Genomic DNA, 21,601 nt, shown 5'->3' on the forward strand with positions numbered 1-21,601 from the left:
AATGCGGTGTTGTGAATTGGACCTAACGATCAGACGAGTTTAGTACGTATCCTCTTCGTGTACGCAATTTGTTGTGCTTCACAAAATATTAATTCCATATTTTGCGAAGGCGAATAATACAACAATAATTTTAATAATACCAACAGTTTAAAACTTTATTTCATACATTTATTCGAAATTATTATTATCGGTAAGTAAACGAATCGTGTTATGTTAAGATTATTTGTTACCGGTGTTCTAAATATTGTAATTTTTTTTTCTATTATACCTTAAATGATTTGAATACAATGAGAAATAAAAATTTATTACAAAAGGAGTAAACTTTTTACACAGCAATTGATCATTTTGCATATGCAGTCAATTTATGGTTATATGTGGGTCGTGTTTACACGTTTGCTAGAATTTTCTTTCGTATTCATGCGGCATTATGAATACGCACAATACATTCTACGTGATTTAGCATTGTCATTGTTGTTTTAGGTAAAAAAAATGTCTGTTCCATTGAAACCAGAGCTTCTTGCGCAGTTGGAAGTATTTTTCAATACATGTATGACAAATCCTTCATTGTTATATCAGCCAGAATATTCTTTTATCAAGAAATTCGTTGAATATTTTGGAGGAAGGATACCAAGTCAGCAGTCGAGTAATGAATCACCAACCAAAAAGTCGGAAGACGCGAGTGCATTTAAAAAAGCAGAACCAGAACTAGAATCAGAACCAGAAGCTGAACCTGAACCTGAGCCAGAAAGCGAAGAAAGTGATTTGGAACTTGATCTGACTGCAGTGATTGGTAAGTTTGTTTAAGATCTTGTCCTTTCTTAAGTACTTTGTTTTTTGTATGCATTTTTAAAAATATTAAGATTTAAATAGATTTGTTTTGTAAATTACAATTTCAGAGCCGGACGAAGATGCTCCTCAAAAGATGGGAAATTCTACTTTACAACCAACAGAAGAGGAAATTGCAGAATCTCAGGCTAAACGTTCCGAAGCTGTGTCCGCATTTGTAGAAAAAAATTACGAGAAGGCTATAGAACTTTATACAGAAGCTATAGTATTAAATCCACAGGCATCGTTGCTTTATGCCAAACGTGGACAAATTTTCTTGTTACTGAATAAGCCTAATGCCTGTATTCGCGACTGTAATCGTGCCTTGGAACTAAATCCGGATAGTGCAGCAGCTCACAAATTCAGAGGAAGGGCCTATCATTTGCTTGGAAAATTCGAAGAAGCAGCTACTGACTTGAGACTTGCCTGTAAATTCGACTTTGACGAGCAAGCTGATGAATGGCTAAGAGAAGTTACACCAAATGTAAGTACTTTTTTTGTAAACTGTTACCTTTATATTTTTTTCGTAACTTAATTTATTGCTTTAATCAATTTGTAATATATTTGCATGCTCACTGAGATATTCTCTTATAGTAATATTTTATGCAACTAAGATTGGTTGAATCTTGTTTGTACGTTGAATCAATATATTATCATTTTAATTGTCTGTTATCTCATTTATTATATAAATACACAGTTTGTATTTAGAATTGAGAATGTCACATTTACGCAAACGAGAAATATAATTTATATATTCCCATTTGCAAAATACATAAATTAAGTCTATTAAACCTTAATTCTTAACTTAAGTAAGAGTAATAATAGTTGCAATAACAGTAATCAACGATTGCTTTCAAAGAAAATCAATCACACGTATGAACAATAACAACACAGTGCAAAACAATACATGATTTATGTGAGGCTTTTAATTTACACAAGGTACATTAAAAATCAAATTTTTTACTAAAACAAACAATATATTAATTTACATTGAAAATATAGTTTATATATCAACGTGGGATGTTATTGTCGAGTAACTAAGTAATTTTTTTTGTTTTTAATAAATATTTATAACTTTTAATGAGAACACGATTCGTTTTTTATATATATATACAAGGTATTTCACAAAAGCTTCAAAAAGAGATCATTATTATCTCTTTCTTAATGGAAATATTTTTATTTATTTCATATTTTACATACTTATAATATGTAACTTCAATGTATGCTGATGGCTGAAAGTGTTGTCACAGCGTTGTACTACAATTAGCACAACCATTACACTAAATTTCAAAAAAAGATGTCTATCGCGCGAGTTCACTGTACCTCCAACTTTCGTGCCCGTGTGTTAGACAATAGGACCCACCATTGTTGTGATATGTTTTCCGTGAACTGTGTAACGTGAAGTTGTACTTTTGAACACATATTCGAGGGAAACTCACTATTCTTCTCTTAGATTGGAATGGTAACACTCGTCCTATTTTCCAAGCACAGGTATCTTGAAATCTTCGACTCATTCCAATCCACTTTTGTTCACTTGAGCGTATGTTAAGCATATGACTATAACCGATCGTATCGTTTTCCTATCGTATAGTGTCACCAGTATCCGTGCTATTTACCTACAAAAACCAACAGTACATCTTCATACTCCGTGACGGAGTCAATCCAATAATTATCGCGCAAACGTGATACCCCAGGAGAATTCTGTTAGGCAAGATTCTGTGAATCCTCTTCTCTTCGTTTAACGATCCAGTCGGACGTTTACCTGGAGGCTATTCAAACCTACGTTTTTGGTTGTTTCAGGAAACAAAAAACTTCGCTGTACTGCTTCAAACTGGTAAAACTTACACTAATGGTCCGTTCCCTTTCGTTCTTTCGCTGTTTGTTTCGTACGATTTTTTGCTCTCGTCCCATACCTCGTGTGTGGCATCAAGAGCTTCGTTTGAGAACGTAGGAGCATACACTCAACTAGAAGGGCTCGTCTCGTACTCATGTATGACTTGCTCCACCGATTTTCTGTATTTGCCGACGAGCTCCGGCAGGTCGTAAGCAATGGCAACGTCGAGTCTGTTGATCGGGCATCCGCGGAAGTACGTGCACGTGGAGCTGAGCAGAGGGAAATCGTAAAGGGGATTCAATCGGAAAAAGTCCCGATAAACGTCCGGATCGGGCAAGTCGTAGCGCGATATGTTCTTCAGAGTGCTCAGGCCCTCGTAGATGTGATAATCTTGCGGGTTCTCGATAATCTTGTCACTGATCTCCTTTTTATTTCCAAAGAATGTCTTGTGATTGTAGTACGTGGTTAGATAACAGTCGACCATTTTAGCATGATTGCGCACCCGCACCTGCACATTTCATAGTTAAATCGTCGAGTCAAAATATTAGACAAACACAAGATTAACCGAACGAAGAAAGATCGATATTGAGTGAGAGGGGTCGATCGTGTAATAAACTTACGGCGAATCTTCTGGCGCTCGCTATCTTGTGCTCGACCCGTTTGTCAATGGCAGTACGCAAGTCGCGTAGGAATGCACGTTCCTGAGCATACAACAATCTGGTTGGTGCACCGGCCTCATACGGTAACGACCACAGCGATGTGGAGTACATTATCGGCGGCTCAGCGCTGGACATCAGCGGTGATATATTCCAGATCAGAGCACCTTGCACTCTCATCAGCTCCTCCGGTTTCACTTGGTCAGCCTTGTTAAGAATGATGCGCGTCTGTCGCAGAATTGTTCACATTATTCTCCGACGCTAACGGAGATGTGTATCAATGAGTATCAATACCGGAAGTTTACCTGGTGTTCCCTTCCTTTCAGCTGATCAAGGATCGCCTCTGTTTCTGGCCCAACGTCCAACTTGGATGGATCGTATACTAAAAATATTATGTCCGCGCGGTCAATGAACCATTGACACGCGTCGTTAAACGGGAATAAACGTTGGACTTGCTTTCGAATTTCTAAAATTCCTGGTATCTCGACGATATTCACCTGACGTAATAGGAAACGGTTCATTAAACATCATTAGGACAGTAGATTCTCGTGGTAACGAGATTGTTTAAACATAATAATAAAAAATATTGACTTTTTCGAGTAACTTGTTGCCGAGTCGTAAACCCTTAAGACGATCGAGCAATCCCTGGCCGAATTTTTGTAATCCGGAGAACGTCCAGTCGGCGGCGAGCTGGGTACCATCGAGGATCTCCTCTTCCTCTCCGTGCATTATAATATTGAAGTAGGCCGGCGATGGCTCGGCTCCTGTGTCATTTCCATTTGGCGTTTTGCATTGCTCCTCAAAGCACTCTCTCAAACCACCTAAACACTACCTGTATATTCATGCTCCTAGCATGCTTCTAGCGCTAAATATTTACATCAGCATTATGTTTTTTATTATTATTATTTTTTTTTTTTTTTTTTGGGAAGGCGTGATCACGGCCGACTCAGTTACAAGCGATTCAACAGTGAAGTAAGTCGGAAGCATCCTCGCAACAACAAATTCTCACTAATTTTCTTCTCGCTTTCCTGTTACTTACCTGTCCTTAACGACGTCTGCCTGTACTCGATATCGAGCAGATAGTTGATGATGGACGATTTCCCACCGCTCCACGGACCCATAAACAGAACTAGTGGCTTTGAAAATATTTCCGGATCTACAATATGCAATTGACGAGAACGTCAATCAACAATCTACGTTAATTCCATTCTCGTTCTACTTATCTGAGATTCATGCTTACCACCAAAGTGTCTGTTGCTCAAGTCTCTGTACTTGTACAAAGACTCCAACGGCTGGATGGCATTGTCGTAAACCCTCTTTAACTCCTTCAGGATAACGTCCGCGTTCCTCTCTATAGCTCGTTCCTTCTCCTCGTTCTCCTCGTCCAGTTTCAACAGCTGATTGATGTGATCGCGCGGTCGTAAATTCTCAGGTATTTCTATCTCTTGAATCAGGTCTTCCTCGGGGGTAGGTTCTTCCTCCTCGCTCTCCCCTGCCTCTTTCGAGCCTTCGTCGTCCTCTCCACCCTCCTCTTGCTCGCCTTTCTCCTCGCCAACTTCTCTCCTGGCGCGTGATTTCACCGCGTCAGCTTCTTCCGCGTCTTCCTCCACGGATTTCCCTTCTTCTTCCGTCGATTTGGTCTCTTCTTCGCCTTCCTCGGTTCCCACTTCTTCCTCCTCCGCCGATTTCACAGCCCCTTCTTCAGACTTACCTTCTGGTGCTTCTTCGCTCTGTTCCGTTTCTTCTTCCGCTTCACTCTCGCCTTCACCTTCACCCTCTTTACTCTCTTCCTTCGCTTCTTCCCCGCTCACTTGTTGCTCCGCCGATCGACTTTCCTCCTCCTCTTCGGCCTTGCTGTCTTCTTCTCCGTCCCTGTCCGAAACTGCCTTCTCTTCCGTCTCGTCCGCTCTCGAATCGGTCGCCTCGTCCTCGGCTCTCTCTTCGTCGGATTTCACCTCCTCGGTCTTGGCTTCTTCGTCGGATTTCTCCTCTTCGTCGATTTTCGCTTCCTCAGCCGATTCTCCCTCGGCCTGGGCTTCGTCGGATTTTCCATCGTCAGCCTGCGACTTCTCGTCCTCGGATTTCTCGTCGTCCGCGCCACCAGCTTCTTCCGATCTTTCAGCCTCATCTTGCAACTCCTCCTCCGACTTTTCAGCATCCGCCGCTTCAACCTCCTCCGACCTTTCCTCCTCTACTTGCGCCTCCTCGCCGGATTTTTCATCTTTGTCCTCTTCAGTTCCCTCTTGGCCAGAATCTCCACCATCTTCCCCCGCTTGTTCAACGGAGTCTTCCCTGTCCACCTCACCGGACTTCTCATCCGGTTGCTCACTTTCACCTAGGATAAAGGATTTCTTTAATATAATCTTGAGAACGACAGTGAATTTCGAAGGAAGAGACACAACGCTATATCCTTTCTTTGTGTTCGACAAGTTGAAGTAAAATTCGATTTACCTCCTTCAGCACTCTCTCCAGGTTCGCTGCCTTGCTCAGCCTCTGCGGATGCTTTGTCGGCCTGTTCTTCAGTCTGTTCGGCGCTCTCTGCATCGCCTCGTTCCTCTATCGACTCTTGTTTCTCCTCTTCTGCCGCTTCACCTTCCTTCGAAGGCTCACCTTCCTACGGTGTACATCAAGAATACATAATTCCTTGATCCTCGTGATTGATTCACTTGGTGATTCATCTTACCTCATCGCTCGCAGGTTTCGCCTCCTCCTCTCGACTCTCTTTGTCGGCCCCGTCCTCGGCACTGGTCTGCTCCAAAGATCCTTCAAACGAAACATTCTAGAAATCGCTGTGCCCCAGTCGAATATCCCTCAGCATTTCAACGTTACCTGTACCGAGGTCTTTCAACGCCTTCTCAATGTACGGTCGACACAGATCCTCCGGCGGCACTTCTAGCTCGTCCTCGCTTTGCACACCTGGAAAAAGAAAAGGGGAAAAACACGGACTCTTATCATGACGAAGCTATTTGCCTTTGTTGCCACAAAGTTTGCAAAGATCTCACGGTGTCTGTTGGTCTTCGCGATTCTTCGGCTGCCAGGGATTTTTTCATCGAGAGTTCTCGCTATGCTAAACACGCGATGCCAAAAGAAGGCGCGGAGTATGTATTAGATAACCCGGCACGGAGCTTAGCAGGAGAGTTTAACGCCACGCGACCACCAAAAATATCCGTGACCCAAGAGTGACGCAATATCTTGTCAAAGTCGTTACACACCGTCGTTTGGGTTGAGCGCGTGCTCGAACAGGTGACAGGTGTGCAGAAACAACAATCTGACAACTTGGGAAGAAATAGGTATTGCTGTGTCCTGAACATGTCTAGAAATGGCAAATGTAAGTAACAATTGAGTAAACACTAAGAAAGATTGTTCAAGATTTCAGCAAGAAGATACACGGAAGATTTGTTGCTTGAGATAGATCGTACTTGAAGAACTAAGAACATTTTGCCGTTTAGAATGTTCAACGCCAAGAAATCGTTTGGAGAAAAATAGCTCTCAAGAACAACAAAATGTGAGAAAAAATGTACAACCAGTGGTGAGCCGCTGGTGACTTTCGATTGAGAATGGTATTTTTAGCAGCCCGTTGGACAAATAGATGTGCAGAAGAAAACTTGAGGAACGGTACCAACAAAGATTTAGAAATACCACTGAGGAGAGTTATCAAGATAATTAATCAGCAGCAATACCTTGAAAGTTTCAAGAAGCATTAACGCCTTGAATATATTCCAAAGTCTGATGTTTTGATGTCTGAACAACTATTGAGAAACGTAACAAGCAACCTCGCTAGAGAACAACAATCAGAATTAACTATCAACGCGGACGTTATTAAATGACATGATCCGAGAAACTTGAAAGAAGAGCTTAGTACCATTAGAAATAGCTGAAAAATATTGTACTTCACGTACTGTGAATTTTCAATTCTATTAAAAGAAACAGAAACGTAAATGTGCACAGTGTTTCAACTGTGGTTGATAACTCTGCCGGATGCTACCGAAGAATGAAGATGATCTGAAATAAGATTGGTCGACACTTTCACGCAGATTTCGCAGATCCAACATTATGATATGTCTGCACGATACGTAAAATCGCGGTCGATGAAAATGTCGATATCATCTTTCTAGGCAGTACCTGGGACCAGGAGGCCGGTTTCTAAGTTTAGCGAGCGAGTAGGCGGCTTTGAGCCGAGCAACACTTGAAAATATTTATATATTGGATGCGTATTTTTATCGGTTATCCGCCACGAAAAAGTTGAAGTCGTTTTAACCGAGATTCCGAGGCGATACGAAATTCATTGGTACTGTCGACGTATCTGCTTGATCATGTCTTATCTGTGTGCAATGTGAATTGAAGACCAGAAGTCAACAGAGAAAATAGAGAACGATGGATAATAATGAACGATGTCAAGTAATTTCAGTTTCCTTGCGGAATTATCACGAGGAATTTATATACGGAGTCAGGTTTCCGATTTCTTGGTCGATGATGTAACGTTCGAAGTGAAATTTTATGTATATTCATAGGTATATAGATAAAAAGAAAATACGTAGCAAACACCGCTCGTAAATTTTCATCGTTACATCACTCTCGTGCTTCGGTACATTTGGCACGAGATGTTATCATTTTGCACATTTTAGCTTTTACTGTCGCTCAGAAAGTCGGAGGATTTCTCAACAAGACGCTCAATGCTTATGTTCTTTTTCCTTTGCCTTTATTTCGCGGCATCTGTCGAATATGTCAAATTTCCCACTTCCCGTTTATTCATCTTTATTTGAAAAGACGGACACGGAGATGTTATTTCGGGTCAGGTTTACTCGCGTCGTTGTCGAGTATTGTGAGGACAAACAGAATGGCTAATCTACACGCGAAATATTAATTTTAGAGCTTAGAGACAGACTGTAAGATAATATGTTGAAATTATGTATGTTGCAAAATAATCCTCGAAAATGTCATGATACGGGTAATGGAAGTAGAGGTGAGCAGCTGTCGTTTGGCAAGCATAGCCACCAAGGATAAAGATAGAATCTGAAGTCTTGTTCCGCGGTCTCTGGTGTGTATAGTCTTTAATCTTTTCGGTGTAAAAGTTGCGTCCACTTGAAAACGTATTGTTCACATTCCGCGCGTCTATCGAAACCCATTTCTTTGAAAAAGTGAAACTCTCTCTTTGTTGAAAGATCAACTTTCTGATCAATATTCTGAACGGAGAAGCTGAGCTGCTGTTTGAAAATAATCTGAAAGATTCCTATTACAATTATTTTATCACCATTGTCTTTCATAGTGACACATTAAAACGTGTCAGAACGTAGTTGCTTCCCTTGCTCTAGTAATTTCTTAAACTTCAAATATTGCGTGCAATAATTTCGCATCCAGTGAAATTTAATTAATGAACGTTTGCTTCACTCTTCTCAGTCTTCGTTGTCCATTGCAATCGCGATGCAGTTAGACCCGCAAGTATCGCTTTAAACGGAATTCACAATTCAGATTTATAGAATTTAGAGCGAGTCTGGCACAGATTTATACCTGCCCTTATGTAATTATTTGCAAGTTGTTGACAGTCGGTTTCCATCGATTCCCAAAATAACAAAATCCTTGAATCCACGATCAAAATCTTTTACCCGATCGCTGTCCCATTTCGTTTCGCTGATCTGACCGCTACCTTTAGCGTTCTCCAATTGCATTTCAAATTAACAATAACCACATATTTGGTGCGCGATAAGAAAAAAGGGGGCGGGAGCGAGAGCCACGAAAAATCTAAAATTAAGCCAAATGAAATAAAAGCGGAACGGAACCAAACATTACTTTTAAAATAAAGTGAAAAATAAACGTAGGAGCATCGAATTTTCTTTTCAAATGTAAAGTGCCATGTCTGTGATATTTCACACATGATTCCATTTTTGTCGAGAACCATTCGAGAACGAGCGACGAGATTCAAACGTTCACTCGATGCATCAAGGAAACATCGAGTCGAGTCGAAGAAGAACACTCGGATGTTGAATCGAGAAGAGACGCTGGTTAGCTGGTATCGACCTGAACAAAACGACGACGATGCAACAGATCGGGTATCATCGGTTCGATCGCGTGTCTCGCGTCGATGTTGAAGAGGCACGACGAGCCAGAGTACAACCGATGACGCAGACCTAGTGACTTTACGTAACATTGACCTTCGTCAGTCGTCATGCACTCGTCAGCACGTCATCCACATCATCGGCCGCTAAAACTTCTAGAAAGCACAGAGAAAAGCACCACGTTGCCGCGTAACCTACACGCTCGTCACGAAAAATTCGAAGATCGATCGGGGACGATTAAACGACGGGAGGGATCCTGTCAGGTCGACGGTTCATATTCACGAATAATATCGTGAATCATGACTTAAGCAAACAAGCTGTTGCTCTTCTCTTTATATAATTAACGACGTCGCGTCGATACGTATATTCTAAAAAAGCGTCTCGTGACGGCTCGTTAAAAATAACGTGAAAACAAACCGAGATGCAGCGGTGCATTTGTTTGGTACCTCTGTTTGTAATTAGAAAGGTGCGAAGAATTAAGAAGGAGTAGAACTTTTGTCACGAATGCTTGGATTCGAGTTTCTACGAAACGAGTGCAACGAATAAGGAGAAGAAGACCAAATTCTCATAAATAATTTCAGCCCTGATATTATCTGCCTTCAAGAAACAAATTTCAAAAAAAAAAAAAATCACCAGCCTACGCTAAAACATTTCAATACCTTCGTCAAAAACAGAGCCAGCGGAGGAGTGGCCATTGTAATTGTCGGACAAATATGATTCTACTGAAATCCCATTAAATTCAAACTTAGAAGAATGCCACGCCACAGAAACCCAAAGACTAGAAATACGGAATCAACGCAAACATAAACCTGACTTTTCAAAATGACATACAAAAAGTATTAAAATATCTCGGAAACATAAACTACTACACACATATCTGATGGCACCGTTGTCGCTAATGACCTCGCTGTCGATGCGATATTAAAGAAAAATAGAAGAAAAAAGAAGAAGACTAAGGAGAAGAGACGTTCCCTTCTGCAAAAATTCTCTTTCAGCAAATTATACTCTCTCCAAATTTCCAAAGACTCGACTCTCAAGTATCGTATCTAATTAAAAACTGTAGTTCCTTCAATATTCACTGCAAGTTTTCCAAGAGATTGTACTACGAAAAAGTACTCGCCGGAAGAGGACAAAGACAAAGTCGCTCGCCAAACGACGAAAACTTGGAGATAGATAAGTTGTGCTAGAAATACTCGAGAGATATTCGTTTGTCTGGATGTGAAAGAGCGGAAGGAGAAAAGGAGCGATGATCGAGTGTGAACGAAGCGCGAGAAGCATCCTCGTGGATGGTAGGGGGCTACTCACCCTGTAAGGCGACGGCTAGAAGGGTTAGGAAGAGGCCCACGAAGAACGCGGGTCTCAGCCGCGAGCCCGTCATCTCGTTTCACTAGGCACTACACGATGAGCCAGGGCTGGCAGCTCGTCTCACTCGATAGTCGCCTTCGACTCCAACTCGCCCGCGAGGAACTGGCATTGTCACTACCGCCAAACCCCGAAGACGCCCCTCTACTTCTCACCCCACAGCCGCTACCGCCCGATCGGCTGTTGCTATTTTCTCGTTTTTTCCCGCCCGATCGAGAGTGAATTTTTTCCGAATTTTTCCACTTTCGACCGAGAGATTTCTTCGTGTTCCTTTCGAACGAATCGAATTGAAATTACTGGATACAAACTGTTACTGGAATTTAGAGTCGTCAAGATGTCCGATAGTCTCGTTAATCTCTTCCCTGACGGGAATCGAAGACATTTTTTGGTACATCGAAACAAAGATGTAACGGTTTTGGATTATCATTCGGTGTCTACTCTATAAATAATTACTCGATGTTTCACACGAGCGAACGCGTACTTCTCGTTTTAGCAAACGAGCCCGAGGGCGGGAAGTCGACAGCGAAAAGATTCACCGATCTCGACGGAATTATTCAATCAATTGAATCTTACTGACGATTCTCATCGATAACACTACTTTCCTCGAATCAGAGTGCATAGTCTCGAGGGAGGGTCTACGATTTACAAAGGCTTAAGGCGAGTCAGGCGAAGCTCGATTTGCTCTTGTTCCAGGCGCTAGTAATAGTCTACAAAACGACGATTTAAATTTTCCTGAAGTATGCAGAACATGTCTGAGCGCGAATCACCACTGAATCACCGGAATCATTATCTCGTACAATCCGTTGATTCTGCTCGTAGAGTGGCAGTTTTAAAAATACCACTTGGCGGCCCGGTTTCCTCGGGTTTGCACGGTCTATCTGGCCGACAGACCGCCAAGACATTGACTAGCTATCCATTGTCGTCTTCAGCATATTTTTCTTTTTTTTTTTTTTTTTTTTTTTTTTTTTTAATACAAGAGAAGCCCGTCATCGACTGTTCCTTTGCTATATTTTCCACTCGAATGCTCGTGGTGTGTGAGCGCCCTTAGCGCGGCTCGAGCCGAGTAAAAGCAGACGTCGGAAATTTGTGACGAGATGGAGATTTATAAATAATCACTCGTAGATCTCTCGTAGATGTATTACCTTCTATTCGCGTACGGCGGTGAAAATTACGAAGATTTTATCGACGATCGGCGGTGCGGGTTAGTTAACAGCGGGCCAATTATAAGCGTCGCTGTCGTAGAATTCCCAAAATACGTGCGTGATACGGGGACAAGGTCGCCATGGGAATCAGCAGAAAGAGGGTGACGAGAGTTCATCATTTGATCTCCGAGGAATGTGTGTTGACTTTGGTAGAAAAAATAAATCGCACGTCTTAATCGAGCCTTGTACTCGTAATTGCGAAACATTTTGAAACTTTTAGAAAGAAATTGACTCTTGCCCCAGTACTATGCTTTCTACGAAACGTGGGGATTGAGGACGATCAAATTTTTTTTTCAATTTTTTGCTTCTGAATTTCCGAAAGCTGGAAGGTCAAAAGTATAAATTTGGCTTTGGTCGGGGGGAATTATAGCCAATACTTTGTAAATGTGCCGTGTTAGAAACGTTGCTACAGGTTCACAGCAAAAATAGTGTTACGCCAAATAAACACTATTCTCGAAACATTCAGAAACATTGAAAGTTCTGGACAAGAACCAATGGAGATTTGTGTGTTCCGTAAAATTCTTCAAATTACTTTGATTACAATACAATAATTACAATTCTGGAGTTCTCATGTAACCTACAGAAAAGTAAAAAATTTCGATATATATATATAAGTTTTTAAGCCTTTTTATGTTCAAAAGACAGTATCGAAAGCAAAAAACAGTGAAATCTCAGAATTTAGTACACGTGCCAAATATCAGTTTACATTTCTCTCTCTCTCTCTCTCTTTTTCGCTTAAAATAAACCGATTCAATACAATTTCAAACTGCAGTTATACGTGGATTTTTTAAGGACACATCGACAGGAACTCAATCGCGCCATCTGCTGCAATTTGTCAATTACTAAAATAATTTCGCGCTACTACGAATATATATAGATATAATATATATACTATATAATATATAATATATTATACTATATAATATATTACGAGTAGCGCGAAATTATTTTAGTAATTGACAAATTGCAGCAGATGGCGCGATTGAGTTCCTGTCGATGTGTCCTTAAAGGATCCACGTATAACTGCAGTTTGAAATTGTATCGAATCGGTTTATTTTAAACGAAAGAGAGAAAGAGAGAGAGAGAGAGAGAAATGTGATATATATATATACATTACTGGCGTAAAATTTCACGTAACGTGTATAATAGGCTTCGCGAAATGAAATCGTTCGTATCGAAATTAAAACGACGAGAAAGAGGGAAAGGGGACGAACTTTTGCGCAACGTAACGAAATTCCAGACGGTCTGTTGTTATCGACGGTGGCGGCGAGAGAGCCACGGCGCGCGGTTGCAAAGAGAAGAGATTCGCAGCGAAATGCGCGCTCGCTCGGACAGAGAGAGGAGCATCGAAACGACGGGCGCCTTTATATTTAGAAGCCCGGGTCGCCGCCGTATAAGGTGGTGGTTCCTTCGCGAGTGCAAGAGTTCTCGCGTTTGCTCGCTATCTTCTCTCTCCGCTCTCTCTCTGGATCCTCTCTTATCTCTTTATCTCTTCTTATCGATCGACGTGTTTACAGCATTACTCTAAATGGGTGCAAAAAAAAAAAAAGAAGATTTCTGTCGATCATTTTGATATTCCGTTCGAGTCCAAGTAGAGCCGCAAGTGCATTCACAACAATGATAAAGAGTTTTCACGTTCCACGCGGAACGCCAACTGAATTTTGCCAAAAGTAGCAATTAAAGTGTAAATAGAAAAAACGCGAATTCAAAAAATTCTTCGTTCATGCATTAATTAAATTAATGCATAACTATATTTACTAAATATAGGATTTATGTATCTACGACGAAGAAATGCATGAAATACAATTTGAAATTCAATAAAATGAACTTTAAATGGCATAATGTATCTACGAAAGTGAACGCACGTGGCGTGCATCATTACGTACAATTCCGTGGAATTACGAAACTGTTGGATAATTGTTGAAATGTATGAAATGCAAGAGAGAAAGAAAGAGAGAGAAAAAGAGATCGGTAACAAGAAGAGGGAAAGTATCAATTCGAGAAACGAAGTTTACTGGCCAAATTGACTGGTACACGGTCTATAATAAGCTCGTAATCGTATGAGGTCACAATGCGTCTTGGACAGGCGTGTTTCACGTCATTATGATTTAGTATTTGGATCAGGTTCCTTGTACCCCGAGTATACGGGACATCACGATTAGCAATTGTCACGCGAGAATTCACGCTGTATGTTGTTTTCGATTTTCAATTGTCTGCCGCCAATTGAACCGATATATATCACACGCTGTGTGTGTTTCTATTCTCACAGGCTCGAAAGATCGAGGAGCACAAGAGGAAGAAGGAGCGCAAGATGCAAGAGAAGCTGGAGCGCGAGAGACAAGAGCGATTGAGGAAAGCCCGGGAGAGCGCGAAAGCTTACGAGGAGAACACCCGCACTTCCCAAACTGATCATCCTAGCGGCGAAGCCCCCGGAATGGGTGATTTTTACAAGTTCTTAAACGATCCGGATGTTCTCAGTGCTTTCCAGGTAACATCATTTAGATGCACTAGAAATAATACCTGTCATAACACTGATTATTTCATTGTTTTGAATGTTTCAATCGATTGACCTCCCATTCGCAGGATCCTGAGGTAGCCGAAGCCTTCAAAGAAATTTCCACAAACCCGACAAATATCTTCAAGTACCAAAGCAATCCGAAGATCATGGCGTTTATTAATAAGATGGCTTCGAAGTTTGGCGGGGCTGGTAACATGCCGGATGGGTTTCCCGGTATGATGGGTGGTATGCCTGGGTTCCCAGGGGCTGGAGCCGGGACCGGGCCACAGACGACCACCCCGAAACCAAAACCACAGGACGACGTTGGTCTTGATTAAAGCGAGCGTGTTCATTCTTGAAATTCCTTCTCGAATTATCCCACCCGGATGATGATTTACTACAAAAGCTTTGAATACTTGAATACCTATAGCTGATCGTTGTGAGAAACTAGCGCGGTGTCTCATTAAACATGAACACTAACATGAAGTAACCAACTAAAGAGCTGGAACGTAGAAAGATGTACCTTCGTTGCCATAATAATATTTTAAAATTTATTCGTTTCTCTATAAAAGTCCTAATGATATAACATTAGCCTTAAAAGTTAGAATCGTATTTTAAATATATATATCGAGACTTGTTACTCCGTGAACGTCCAGCTGAATTTCTAAATAATAATCGAATCGATATATATATATATATATATATATTACGTTTAATATCTGCCGGAGCCAGATTTTGCCACGTTGATTAAATTTCTAGAAGGAGAAGGAATTGTTTGAGTTTTTTATGCTTTTTTCTTAAATAATCGTCAATTTTCAATTGTCTGTTACGCAAATTCTAGAACGATGAACGATACTAGAATTCATTTCTGTTAGACTCATATACGCACGATTTTTTTCCCGCCCCTTTTTTAAATTTGATATTTTACACGTTCAAGCGTATTTCCGTTAATCACCTACACACTTATACTATAAAGCGTTTGTGTTTTATCACTTAACTCTAGATTTGTTTCATATTATTATGTATCTTACGTATATAAATAAGCATTTTGTTCACTGTTGCTCGACTCGATGGATACGATCTCGCGTACGATGTAATCGTATTGTGCTGTAGAATCTTCGGGAAGTTCTTTTCCCAAGGTAAAACAAATATCACATGCACCAAATTAGTGTGAAACGTAACGTTAGATTCTTTGCTAGATCCTTGAAAAGTACAGCAGATTCAAATTGTATGTATGTATTGTACATATATATACGAAGAGAGAGAAAGAGAGACAAAGGAAGAAAGACAGGATGATTTTGGCAAATCAAATATTGCGAAGCAGTGTAACACAAAGTTTATCATTCGTAATCTCTCCGTATGATTTAAAAGAGCTAAAATTGGATATTTAAACGGACTTATAATTTGTTATGTTACTTTTCAAATTCGCTTATCGTTCGCATTAAAATATTTTTAAATGATATTCGAGTTAGTTATCAACGAGAACGATTTCTCTTTTTTTCTTTATTACAATCTGATGAATATTGAACGGCCAGTGAGAGTTGAGCAGTCAACGAATAATATAATATATCGCTTCGAATGTATTTCTACTGAAATATAAACTGCTATGCGATGTACCGCGCGAGTTCAATAAATACATCATAATACATTTCTGTGTAAATATCAACAATTCTTATTTGCCACAGAAAGATCGACAAATAAATATGTACAAAAACATTGCTTGGATTATAACGGCAATCACAAAAACATAGAAGAAGGAAAGACAGAGAGAAAACACAAAAAGAGAGAGCTGCATCGTTGCGTCCCCGCGTTTAACGATTCAAAGAGAAAAGAGTAACGCAACCTCAATGGCTAATAGTAATTGCGCTTATTTGCATGACTTGCACAATAAATAAATTCCTACGCGTAGGTCCTTACAAACGATAATATTGCACGTAAAATGGGAAAGGTACTGCACTCTTAGGGATAATTGTTGCTCTGCTTTTGATACTCGTACGATTACATACTAGGAAGTAATTTTTTTTCCCAACATTATCGCAAAGGTCGAATAATTTTGTAACGCGTTGAAGATTAAAAAATACATAACAATGCCGATCGAATCATTTGACACAGTTGACACTGAGGGTATAAAAATAGTTACATCAAAAAATGGCAAAAAGTTGCCGACTCCCTACAAGATAAATATAATGCCTCGATAGTAACAATCCTTCGAAAAAAAAAAAAAAAACGAGGGCAAAAGTAAAAAGAAAAGATAACGAGACGATCGATCAACTTATACTTATATTTTCGATGAAACTCGCGCTCCTTTCGTATCGTTTCTAGCGACCCAGATGTCCGTGTCATTTTATCGTGCTAGGTTCTCCTGATTTTGAGCATGTGCAAGTTCGGATGCCATGGCACTTTCCTGAATGTCGACGTTTTCGTCTCGTCGGGGGATGGAGCTTGCCTGTCGGTCTCGGCTAACTCGGCTTCGTCGATTAATCTAAGCCCAGTGATACCAGTGTCATAGCTGAACATCCTGCGATGTCGTTTCGTATCTTGATTGCTGACGTTCCAATCTCTCGTACCCGGATCGCTGACCACGCGTCGGTGCTTTCTGTGATGATGATGATGATGATGATGATGTCGATGATGATGATGATGGTGGTGATGACGCGTCTGTCTGGAGGACGGTACAACGTGATCAAAGCTTAACGGATCGACGGCTGGCGATGCGACGCGGAGCAAAGAGCCCGGGTCGAAGTAGAGCCGATTGTCGACAAAAGGAACGAAGCTCGTTGAACTCGTCGTCCATAAATTCGGGCAGATTAATTTCTTTGGGCTTCTCTGGATCGTAGAGGACCTGTCGTTGTCCCGCTGCAGATTGATAGTCACCTTTCTGCGGCGATAAGAGCGATGCGATCTCGGTTGCAATCTGGCGAAGAAAATTAATCTCTTTATCAAACAGAAAAAAAAGTTTGGAAGATTGGATGCTAGACTAATACATCAAGTTGTATTTAGAGATGATGGATTTAATTTATTTAATTAATCAATTAAATGTAAATATAAACGACAAACCTAGAGGAACATGGATGTAGCGTTCTGTGTCGTCAGTTGAGCGGATGCTCTCCCCTCGGCATCCTATAGCATTTGTTCCACGCTTCTAGTAACAACACGCAGCTGTGGAATCGGTAAAAGATCAACAGGGGCAGCCCAATCCTGGATATAATGCCCCAGGCGAGGACGCCGAAGAATCTCAGCTGGAGTTCTTGCGAGATCCAATTTTGCGTGATCACGGTATCAAAGGCCCACAGGACGGAATTGCTGAACAGCAGAAAGGTGATCACCTGCCTGGCTGGCTTGGCTATTATTTGGAAACGTGTTATGCAGGATCTCTTGGACGTTTCGGCGATCAGCGTGCTCTGGGCGAAGCATTGGATCAATTGTAAAATCGACGCCGTGAGTAGCATGATGTGTCTCCCGCGTGTCTCGTCGTCCTCGTCTTCCAGAAGAGCCAAGGAACAGGCGGAAACCACGATCGTGAAGATGGAGTACAGTTGAACACCGAAAAGGGCCACGTTCGACAATAGAGTATCCAAAATGGCTGGTGCTCTTGACACAACGGACATCTGACGGACTTGAACGAGCCCGCTGGCTGTCATTAAGGCGCTCAGTGTCAAAATGCTGGTCAACGTGCCGCAGGTTAGCCAAGACAGGGTCGACGAAGGGAAATGTTCGTCCTCCCTTACGACCAGGAATATCAGTATGACTACTATGCCAGCTACCATGCACAGTATCCCTAGGAATAAACCTTTGCTGGAGCCGTCGCAACCGACCTTGGTGTGGCTCGTCAAGTCTTTGCTACCGTGAAATTTCTGCTTGTGCAACAACCGATTCCGGCCGACGTTCTGACCCATTACAAACGTCACTGCAGCGGCGATTAAGCTGAAAGGACAATTGAACGTTTGAAATTAATGTGAGACGGTCATCTACTTGGATGTGTGCTTGAATTGAAAAGCGAAGAGATACCTAAACTGCACGATAAACGGATAGAGAAACGGCATGCTCGACGTCCACAATTGCCCGAGGGTGTTGGTGTTCAAACATTCTTGCAAAGCAATCACCTGCGAGATTTGCTCGTTCGAGATGGGCTGATACGGCTGGAAAACTTGCTTTTCTACTGAAGGATGACCTGAGAAAAATCACACGTGGTATTAACACGAAACATTGTAGTTTTATATTGTACAATCAACAACTTTGTACTTTTATATTGTAATCGTACTTAGCAAGTCTCGCGAACGCCTTATCAAAGACTCCGGAAATCCTCGAAGATTCAACGGAGAGGCAGAATTGGGCAGGCCGCGTTGCGCCAAGTGAACGAAATAGGTCCATTCTTGAGCAGAGTCCCAGATCACCAGTCGTACCCAGACGGCGATGTTCGTGGCGGTCAGATGTATGAATCCGAACCTCGCTGCCAAACCGAATCTCTCCACGAGAACCTGCAAATGAAATACACTCGGCTTGGTTAATCCCAACTTTCACTCAAATCACTTTGCAAACTTAAAATTCGACAAGCTAGAAACATTTGGGTCAATTATAGACAGCTGCTGTGTTCTGCTAATCTGCCTGGCGATCTTCAGAAATTATATTTTCAAATATACGCTGGAAAGAAGAGAACGTTGTTTGATTTTCAGAAACGCAAAGTGAAATCACAGCGGACAATTTAGTGCAATCGTATTCCATATATTTTTTTTTTTTATAAATGAACTTTCTACAATTGAACTCTTGAATTAGAAAATGAAAAGAAACCTTTGTTAATTTTATATCAAGTCAGCAGAGTTTGCGCATTTTGACATAATTCTCTCGTTACTCTACTTTTTGTTTTCGCTGCTGGAAATGATCACCGTGTCTTCAGAACATGAGAGCAACAAGATGAAAGAGAGTAAGGCTTGTGTTAGATCAAAAAGATGAATAACAGGAATCAGGAACTGACAAGTGCAATTAATCTGGCGATTTCCCTTTCAACCTGTTGATCCTCCGCAAAGATCAATTAAGATTATCTGCTCACCTGCGAGTTCACGAAGAGAAAGTGCATCTGGAGGAACGTAAATAGCCCGTGAAGCACCGGATGTACGAAGACAACGTCGCTCAAGCATTCCGTTCCTTGCATCATGGAATGCATCGCCATTTCCAAACCGTTGAAGACGAGAGTCGCCAAGCCGAAAACTGTTCAGAGATATTTATTTTCACTCCTTTCAATCCTCTTTCAAGAAATACACTCAATGACTAAGAATATGTTCCTTATACAAATATTTTCAGAGAATAGAAATCTATTCCTTAACAAAGTTAACCTTGTCTCATTTAACACTAGAATTACCGACGATCAAAGCATAAAATTTCCATCAGAGACGTTAAAATAAATGAAACTCTTAAAATGAGAAAATCTTTATGGTACAACAGGATACGCAAACTTTTACTTATGAAGGATCATTATCAAGTCTCTAAAAATATACTGTTTTCTATCTATAAAATATTTAACAATTAAAATATTCAAATGGTCATTTTGACCATTTTGGTAATTCTAGTGTTAATCCTTTAATTCTTTGAAGAATATATTCAAGCAATAGGAATATATTCCTTCACAAATATATTTTCAATATTTATAAAATTAAAACTTCCCTCACGATATTAAGACACGTTCTTTAGAATTTAGTTTTACTTTAGAAGATTTTTGAAAATTTCGAACAGATAATATTAACAGATGGCAATGAGTTATTCAAGTTAATGAATATGAAAAGCTAAGGCAAGGGGATTAGGAATGGATTGCTCGAAACGTTGAAATCCCGGAAACTCCTCGAAACTCGAATAAGAAAATTGAACAGAGAATCATTTGAAGCGTGAATAAAGAATGTTTGATTCATGTTTATCTGGAATGTGGACCGTAACTTTTGGAGTGATAATGTAAAATATCCAAATCTAAAAAAAAAACAAGAAAATAATAAGGAAGATATCTCGTTACACCACCATCAGTGGTATGTTTCAAAATACTTTTCAGTAGCCGAGAACATTTCACATATAGCCGAGAAAAAAAAAAAGGTAGATTAGCTCCAGAAAGAATTCGGATGTCAAAACGAAAATCTAGATTACACATTTTCTTCTTTATTTAATGAAAAAAGCCTTTTGCCATTAAGCAAATACAACAATGATGAAATGGTAAATATAAAAGATACAACATTGTCGTATTTGTGTAATAACAGTGAAGTATTTTTATACGTTGTCATGTCTTTTGTTCGTGGCCAATAAAGATTTATATATAGATATTAAACATTTATATAAAACAAATAAATAAATTTATATAAAAATCCTTAAAACAAAATATTCCTCCTGTAAAACAAGAAATTGAATTTCGAGAGCTTCGAGTTAAATTTCGCGATTTCGAGCTCCATTTCGAATCTATCCCTGTGAGGAGAGATAATCGAAGTGAAACCAGATGAAGAGACTCACGAAGCGCTCCAACCCGAATGTAGAAACTTGTCGGTGCCGTTCTAGATCGCGAGATGTGGGCACGTTTCAACGATCCGAACCTGGTTAAGGACGCGCCACCGAGTTCCGCGTCGTCGACACCGATCGCACCGGTACCGAAACTCCCGCAACTGTCCACCAGAACCCAAATATAGATGCTGATGATCACTGCTATACTCCCCACGTACAGGTACATCAGGAATATGCCCTGCAAGTTGAAGTGATGAACCAAGATGAATTATTAGGCGGCGAATAAATTATTTATTATTTGCTTTCTCCAGTATCTTTTGAGCTTGGAAAAATGTGAGTAAGTGGAAGAGTTTTTGGAAGAAGAGTCATATAAATGTAGAAAAGATCCGATAAGATCGAAATGCTCGCTTGCAATCGATCAGTGTGAAAGAAGAAACTTTAAAGGAGAAGTCTATTAACGAGTTTATTAGAAATAATTACGAGAGGCAACAGCGAGTTTTTTTTGTTTGAAGCAACCCCGTGGATCCTTAATTTTACGTTAATTTTTAACATCTGTGAAAGCTTGAAAAATCACACGTTTGAAAATTGAACAATTTCGCAACAAATAATAATGGCCTCTAAACTTACAATTTCAAGCGACTCGAACGCCAATTTCAATGCTTCATTCATAGTTATCGTTACACATCACATATTCACCGCTA

At 40.5% G+C, this 21,601-nt stretch overlaps 4 protein-coding genes across 7 annotated transcripts in view; 1 reads left to right on the forward strand and 3 right to left on the reverse strand.

Moving 5' to 3' along the window:
* On the forward strand, nt 1-16,075 carry LOC122532231 (putative protein FAM10A4). Its single transcript, XM_043660815.1, has 5 exons — nt 1-190; nt 481-790; nt 897-1,309; nt 14,202-14,420; nt 14,516-16,075. Exons 2-5 carry the CDS (start codon nt 490-492, stop codon nt 14,765-14,767), a joined length of 1,185 nt encoding a protein of 394 aa, XP_043516750.1. The 5' UTR covers nt 1-190; nt 481-489; the 3' UTR covers nt 14,768-16,075.
* LOC122532230 lies at nt 1,720-10,866 on the reverse strand. 4 transcript variants are annotated; one of them, XR_006307472.1, is made up of 11 exons: nt 10,674-10,864; nt 6,145-6,231; nt 5,999-6,078; nt 5,767-5,929; nt 4,556-5,650; nt 4,355-4,471; nt 3,907-4,136; nt 3,621-3,812; nt 3,280-3,543; nt 2,671-3,167; nt 1,720-2,441 (listed from the first exon to the last, which is right to left on the reverse strand). XR_006307472.1 is itself a non-coding variant. In XM_043660813.1 (11 exons), exons 1-11 carry the CDS (start codon nt 10,744-10,746, stop codon nt 2,787-2,789), a joined length of 2,646 nt encoding a protein of 881 aa, XP_043516748.1. In that variant the 5' UTR covers nt 10,747-10,866; the 3' UTR covers nt 2,583-2,786. The 4 variants fall into 4 exon arrangements, 3 of the variants coding, with proteins under 3 accessions (XP_043516748.1, XP_043516747.1, XP_043516749.1); XM_043660813.1 differs by lacking the exon at nt 1,720-2,441 and having other exon boundaries at nt 2,583-3,167; nt 4,556-5,201; nt 5,238-5,650; nt 10,674-10,866; XM_043660812.1 differs by lacking the exon at nt 1,720-2,441 and having other exon boundaries at nt 2,583-3,167.
* LOC122532246 (transcription factor MafB-like) lies at nt 15,918-17,351 on the reverse strand (the record flags this gene model as incomplete). Its single annotated transcript, XM_043660847.1, has 1 exon — nt 15,918-17,351. A coding segment is annotated over one exon (570 nt), but the record flags the coding sequence as incomplete, so codon positions are not given.
* The window catches only part of LOC122532229 (proton channel OtopLc-like), a 27,559-nt gene continuing 23,163 nt past the window's right edge, over nt 17,206-21,601 (reverse strand). Inside the window, exons 5-10 of the mRNA XM_043660811.1 lie at nt 20,913-21,138; nt 19,477-19,634; nt 18,691-18,907; nt 18,438-18,600; nt 17,487-18,353; nt 17,206-17,343 (exon numbers count right to left, since the gene is read on the reverse strand). Of these exons, the coding sequence (XP_043516746.1) occupies nt 17,519-18,353; nt 18,438-18,600; nt 18,691-18,907; nt 19,477-19,634; nt 20,913-21,138 (1,599 nt within the window). The 3' untranslated portion in view covers nt 17,206-17,343; nt 17,487-17,518. The remainder of the gene's footprint in view (nt 17,344-17,486; nt 18,354-18,437; nt 18,601-18,690; nt 18,908-19,476; nt 19,635-20,912; nt 21,139-21,601) is intronic.

The sequence above is a fragment of the Frieseomelitta varia genome, unplaced genomic scaffold, assembly GCF_011392965.1.
Source record: "Frieseomelitta varia isolate USP_RPSP 00005682 unplaced genomic scaffold, Fvar_1.2 scaffold_443, whole genome shotgun sequence".
Taxonomy (NCBI): Eukaryota; Metazoa; Arthropoda; class Insecta; order Hymenoptera; family Apidae; genus Frieseomelitta; species Frieseomelitta varia.